The sequence below is a fragment of the Tuber melanosporum genome (genome assembly GCF_000151645.1).
Source record: "Tuber melanosporum whole genome shotgun sequence assembly, scaffold_275, strain Mel28".
NCBI lineage: Eukaryota > Fungi > Ascomycota > Pezizomycetes > Pezizales > Tuberaceae > Tuber > Tuber melanosporum.
Genome location: NW_003298947.1, coordinates 1 through 7,163, shown reverse-complemented (window position 1 = coordinate 7,163; position 7,163 = coordinate 1). Strand labels below are relative to the sequence as shown.

Genomic DNA, 7,163 nt, shown 5'->3' with positions numbered 1-7,163 from the left:
AGGATAGCTTCTTCACGCTTTATTCTAAGGACTTTCCCTACTTATTACTTTAATGAATATAAAATACCTTTACGCTCTTTAGCATTATCACCATCATTATTACTACTACAATAAACATACTCTTCGAGAAGGAGAGTTAGAGAATGCTTATGATAGGCATTCCCGATAGAAGACAAAGGTCTTGTACTATATATAATGTAGACAGAGGCCTAGTACTATTGTAAGGCGAGACGAAGAGAGAAGAAGAAAAGTATTATTCCCCATTGCCAAGAACTAACTATCCGACGGAGGATCATTACAGATGAGGAACCCAGTCCGGTTTGTCTTTTTTTCAGCTTCGGCTATACTTAGTGCTCGTTGGCTTCATACCACAGGAGCTACAAACTTGGACCAGAGATGGCGCTGAGTTGTTTGATGGTCTTGTAATTAGTTTCCGTCTAGGCATGACTTGGAGATGGTAGGTGCTGGGCCATAGACTTAGTTAGCTCAAGGTTAGTGGTATATTGGTTAGCAGTATCCCTGTGCTGGTAGGGGCTCGTCGTAAGCCAGTGTTAGCGGTACAAGTTTAAATAAAATTAAATTGTACTCACAATAAGTTTCCTACTTATTACTATAATGAATATAAAATATCTTTAATCTCTTTACTACTATCACGATCTTTATTACTATTACGATAAAGAGAACTCTACACGAGGTAGAGTTAGAGGAAGCTTACCATAGCCATTACAGATAGAAGATATTAGTCTTATACTATCAGTAACGTAGGCATAGGCCTAAGAGCTATCATACAGCAGAAGAAGAAGAGAAGTATCATTTCCCATTGCCAAGAACTAACAAGCTGAAGAGCAATCATTACACCTAGGATCTTCTTCCAGTGACCAATCTTTTCTAACTCCTTGTCCTGTATTTGCTTTAACATCTTCTCCTCACCCTCACATAAAGTGTTGAGAAGACGGTCGCTCATTTACCGCTGTGAGGTAAGGACCCGGTCATCACCAGGTTCAGCACTTGTACCCTGAAGCCGGTACTTCTTGCTTGAGAAGCTATTATCACAATGCTTATTGCTATTACTCAAAGGTGTAGCTGTCCCATCTGCTACAATACTATATCCTTCAGATAAGATACTGGAAGCCTCAGGCAGCCTCCTTTTTCGCATCAATGACTTGGTCATATTCTCGCATAGTATAATCAACTCCTTTTTCTATACCAATTCTCCCTTGATTATCAAATTTTTATCGATTTTTACTTAGGTTTCGAAATCTCATACTAGTTCGAGCCAGTGATCCATTGCCTACTGCCACCCTGTTGCCAAATCCGCTATCTCACTCTTGCTCAAGGTCTTTTCCAATTCTTTCCTTCACTTAACAGAAAAGTATGGCATATATCCTTTAAAATTTGGGATTATTCCTTCTGAATGCAGCTTCTTGTAAAGCAAGTTGATCTTTAATCAAAACCTCTCCTTTCCACCTCCAAAATCTCCAAAATTGGCAATACATAGAGGTACAAGCTAAGCTTTCTCCTCATCAGATCTCAAAAATACTTACTTTCCTGCCTTCCCTATTCCAATACTCTCAAAATTGCTAGCAATCCCAGGTCTAAAACTCATGCTTATATCTTCTTCCTGTGACAAGATATTCCCTTGTATACTCGAACCTCCAGTACAAATAGCTGATTCTGCTATAGCAGCTATGGGACGAGGACTATTAGTAGTAGTTGGTACACATGCAATCACTAGAGAATTAGGTGTACCGGAGACTGGAAGTGACCCCCTCAGGTCTTCTTGAAGTTCCCCATTGTGGTCACCAGAACCTCTAGGACATAAACCCACATCTTGGACTAGGATGGGGTTGGCTTGCTGCAAGGTGTGATTGGTTGGATGTGGAGCAAAATCATATTCCAGCTATTCTGTATTTTCTTGCTACTCATCCAGTTAGAGATTAGATTCTGTGTGGTTGGATGGGATGGGGATCTTGGATTAAAGAGCTTATTTACCAAAGACTGGAACTAGTTTCTCTCCTCGTCAGACATAGAGGGCACCAGAGCAAGTTGAGCATTGTGAGAAGCCATTTCTGAACAGTGGTCATCACTGTTCTGCAGATTTTCATCGCTTGCTATGGAATGAGGCGATTGTGCTCGCCAAGAAATAGAAGTACATTCTACAATACCAGCAAAACCTCATTTTTTCCTGTATTGCCCTTAGTGTCACACTTCTCCCCCGCGGAGTGCGTGCAGCCGGTCCAAACCCTCGATAATGGTTTCCTCCCCACACCTACAAGTGTTAAAAAAAAAAAAGGGTCACGTGGAGTCTTGCGGCCGCACCAGGACTCGTTTGAATACCCCACCGTACCGTAAATTTACGTTTCGGAGGGGCGGGCGCGGGCATTGGGGTGAAAGGAGAGAGATTCCACACAACGGGACCGACGGACGAGCAAAAAAACATCATCTCGCTCTTGCTTGCTTGCTTACCAGTCACTTTTTTGCTAGTTTCGCGTGATACATAGCGTCGAGTATCATAAATAACTTCTCTTTCCCTTTCCCTTTCCCCCTCGCCATCTCGAGCATGTATGATACCGCATTTCTCGGGAGAAGGGAGGAAGGGAAACTTTGATGCCCGCACAGCAACCGGCGCTCCCACAAGACCCAAGGAGCTCCCCTCCCCTTCCTCATCACGAGAACAACCATACCAGCGCTACAAGTAGACACTATAATGACTAAACCCTACAGTGCCGTACAGCACAACCATAACCTCCTCCTCACATTTCCCCGCAAAAAAAAAAAAGCCAGGTTTTCCTTTTTCCTCCCTTCGCATGCACGATCCTCGGCTCGCAACAACGACAACGAATAGCATCCCCCCCATGCGCGCCGCGAACCGGGCATTTATTACCCATCGCGAACCCGGCAGCGCCGATATATGTAACAACGAGTCTGCAGGGTAGAACTTGTCATACGTATTCGTGACCACGATTTCTTTTCCATTCTCGCTACGCCGGCGGGGCCAATGCCAGTGAGCCGGAGGAGAGGGGGGGTGGGGAGGAGAGGAGGAAAAATGAATGGGCGGCGGCAAAAATGCACAACTCATCATTCCGCAGTGGTGAAACCGGGGTGGGTGATGTGAGGTTGGGGAGAGAGAGATGGACTCTCATTCGTTCACTGTTCACTCGCATGGAGCATTTGAACAGTGGTCAAGTTCTGTGCGCTTTCTCAGGTTTTTAGGTTACTAGTTTTTACTGTGCTTTTCCAATAATTAAAAAATAAATTATTTTAAGATAACCCCCTTCCCCCACCATTCCCTATAGCGAGTATCGTAGAATGAAAACTTTCCAGAGCTTCCAGAGTGTTTTTTTTTGAATGTTGTTCCCTTCTTGATGCGGGAACAAAAAGTGAAAAAAAAAAAAAAAAAAAAAAAAAAAAAAAAAGAGTGGTATGAAGGGAAGAACAAAAACAATGATGACGATATGTATAAAAGACAGATGATAATAAATAAATATAGAGAAAAAGTGTTTCCATTCCATCGTGTCCGAATCCGGAATTCGATGGCCAAGTATGATCAAAATCAAACGACCAAATTTCCAAAAAAAAAAAGAACACAACAAATAAACTAAACCCCCCAGCCAATCTTTCGCGTGTAAACTCAAACAGGAAAAACTCAAAAGGGAAAAATCAGACAAACAAATAAATAGCTGGATATAATAAAGAGCCCTATCTGTTGTTTTGAAGAGTGTAAGAGGGTTAAGCAAGCAAGCAAATAAAACTGAGTAAATAAACCTTTTGTTCAGAAAACCGACCGATATAACTTGAAAGGAGAAGGAAAGGTTATTAAACTAAACGCTCAATCCATGCTGAAAACCATAGACAGACAGAACCGAGCCAGAGACGCCATTTAACAGAGATGTGAGGTAAAAGCAAAGTGCAAAAAGTGCAAACGTAGAACAAAAACTATTCACAAGAGCCGGGTATGGTTTTTTAATGTAAAGACAATACGAAAATTTTTTTTTGGTAAAAAAGAAATGGGGAATCACGGAAGGGGTTAATAAAATAATCTTGGCAAACAAAAAGGTACTAGGAATGAAATAGGGGGGAAGATGAAAAAGGGGTGTAAAGGAAAAAGATTTCGTAACGGTCATAAATAAAGGTGTGATTAATCATCCGCATGGTTTCATGGTTCAATTCTTCTCCCTCCTCTCAAAAGAAGTGAGCGGATTTATTCCATCTCGCTGTCCAAATCTTCTGCCTCGGGGGTGGCAGATGGGGACGGTGATGAGGACGAAGTCATTCCGATATCATCGCTGAGCGCAAGAGTATGCGAATGCAATTTAAACGATTCGCCGAGTAGTTTCGTGATTCTGCGGAGGGTACCATGTTAGCATTCAAATAGGATACTAGAACTGGAAATAGGAACATGACTTACCCCCAAACAACAACTTCGTCGATCATGCCCCCCCAGACCATAGCAACTGCAGCACTGAGTCTGGATCCATACAACTCCACAGAATCGTCATCAAAAAGATTTCGGACTTTGGTCAACATAGCCTCTTCCTCCTCGGTAGGCGGGTCAGTTTCCATCTCCTCTTCGAGCCGGTACAGCCAGAGACTGAGAATCAACATCAGCTCAAAGCCGCAGAGCGGGTGCTCTACACTCCAGTTCAGTGCAAAAGTTCTCGCGACCCAGCGGATTCCCATCAACGCGGGGATTTGAAAACATTCAAAGCACTGCTGAATGACCTTCGTCATGGGTTCCGATCGAGGAATTAACCCCGACGCAGATGTCATGACGGAGGCGACATCCTCAGGAATATGGTAGCGAAGAGTCTCCTGGATAGAAACAAGGTCCACCTCGAGTCTTGCCATGGCGCAGCGGTAAATGGCCATGCTGTTGAACACCAAAGGATGTCCTTTCTGAGGGGCTGTGAGAGAAACGATCATTGTCTCCGGCGTGCAGTACTCCAGGGCTCTGTGCCAGGTTTCTAGCGCGACACTGAGTTTCTCACGATACTCGGAGACAACACTATCGACAATCTCTGTATCACGTTTAAGTCCCAACACATCGAGGAACAGAGCACTAATGATAACACGAGCCGCGAATACACTGTATTGAGGAATGTCACCGTTGATAAGACGGGTGTGTGCCTCATTGAAGGTGGGCATGGAAGCATTGGATAGGTGCTCTCTCCAGATCTGATCATCGGAGCCATCGAGATTCCACAAGGTCTCGGAACAGGGGAGAGAAAGTGTGTCAAACTCGTGATAGGTGATAGCTGGTATGTGGTTGTATGTCAAAGTCAGGAGACCAAAGAAGATGTAGATGGCGTAATATGTTCGCTTGCTGCCCTCTTCGAAGATCCATTCCTCACGAGTAGGCATCTCATCCCCACGCTGGTCCATTCGGACTTGCAGTTCGTATCGGCCACCAGCAACGATCTGCGAGTTTATGTTAGTAAATCCATATCAAGCCAATAGTTGAAGGAGTGCCATGATTACATTAGCGAGCAAGTCCCTCATGGAGCAAGCCCAATCCAAACCTTTTGGATCGCCACTCCAACTGGCAAAGACCATATTGAGCAACAGAGTTTGGGTGGTCCATAACGGGCAATTACGCGAGTTGAATTCGTGATGGCGAGCAATGAAATTATTCACGAGAACCTTGGACGACATATGGAGAGTGTAACTATAAATAAGGCAGATCGTTTCAGAGGAGTTAGTTAGATTTCCAATCGGGCTTGTAGTGATGGTGATGAGGATGATGACAATGGAAGGTGGATGACGGGTAGACTTACGCTTGCTCCTTTTCAAAGGTATACAATGCTCCGATGGACAACACAGCCAACAACAAAGGCGGGGCTAACGTGGAAGGGCTAAATGATCCTGTATGCAGGAACGGAAGATGGTGGTGAAAAAGATTAAAGTACGCAGCTAGATATCTATTCAAACCACTTCTACTAGGCAAGCGGAATTTGTCTAGAACAGCTCGTTCAACATCGATTTCACGAATGTTATCTAGAACCATATTGCGTTCATGATCGCTATCTACTGATGGCGGGGCTGGTGGAGGGGCTGCCTGTGAAGCACTGGGCCCACTATGGTTTGCAGGGGAAGGGGGGCCAGTGAACAATGGATGAGGCGAGGCGTATGATGTCGGGGTCACAGTCGCACTATGTCCGGGATCAGCTGAAAGCGACCGTTCCATGACGCTACTGGCCGATGAGGGTATCTGCAAACTGTTTGAACCCCAGGACACAAAAGAGTCCTGAGAGGACTGTGAGTGGGACATGTAGTGGCTTCTGGGTGGTTCAGGGCCTGCCGTAGAAGAAGGCGTTGGTGGGTCCCAAGTGGACATGTTTTGTACGGGAATCGCACCAGACGCGTAAGACACATTGGGATCGAATACAGACTCAGGATTCGAGGACATCGAGCGTCTGGATTTTTCTTGCAACAGCATTTCCTGTTCATGATCCACAATAGCTGCCGCTGCGGCATGATGTAACTCCGTCATTAACGCAGCAGCTGTCTCCAAATCATCCATGCCTCCATCACCCTCCAACTGCTCGATCGTTGCCTGTTCGATAGCTATTGAAGGTTTTGTTGGGCCAGCCGAGGCCGAGTTCTTTGTAGACCTCCTCTTAACCTCACTGTGCAAGGGCACACCCCCATCTTTGGCATGGACTGTTCGGTCGTGTCGGAGGAGGAGATCTCGTCTTACGAAGGTGCTTCGGCACTTGAGACACTTGAATGGTCGCTCTTTCGTATCTATTGTTCAAGTCAGTAAAAGGAAGGAGCCGAGCAAATCTCCGTGGAGGGAAAAATAGCAGGAACACATACGTGATCTCTCGTGTCTGCTTCTATGTTCCGACCTACTAAATGCTCTTGAGCAGTAAGCGCACTTGTACTTTCTCTCTTGAACACTAACAGCCTTCTTGGTCGACTGTGTTGCGGGAGTCGGAACAGTCATGACTTCGTGCATTATCTGGTGGATGCGAATACGTTGTGATAGTCGGGGTCGATGTTGAAATCGCTCAATATTCTGGAGATTATGCTCGGTATTGTTGAATCCGGGTTATTATAAATGTATATTTGTGGGGCAGCGTCCTCTCATTGACTAACTCTCAGAAGGAATATAACCGACAAAGGAAAGTACCGGGGTAGAAAATAAAGGGGGCGGGGGTAGA

At 45.0% G+C, this 7,163-nt stretch overlaps 1 protein-coding gene; it reads right to left on the bottom strand.

Moving 5' to 3' along the window:
• Positions 1 to 3,486: 3,486 nt before the first annotated feature.
• GSTUM_00001294001 (uncharacterized protein) lies at positions 3,487 to 6,958 on the bottom strand (the record flags this gene model as incomplete). XM_002838744.2 has 5 exons in its annotated part: positions 3,487 to 4,343; positions 4,409 to 5,418; positions 5,479 to 5,665; positions 5,775 to 6,744; positions 6,817 to 6,958. 5 exons carry the CDS (start codon positions 6,956 to 6,958, stop codon positions 4,202 to 4,204), a joined length of 2,451 nt encoding a protein of 816 aa, XP_002838790.1. The 3' UTR covers positions 3,487 to 4,201.
• Between the last annotated feature and the right edge of the window lie 205 nt (positions 6,959 to 7,163).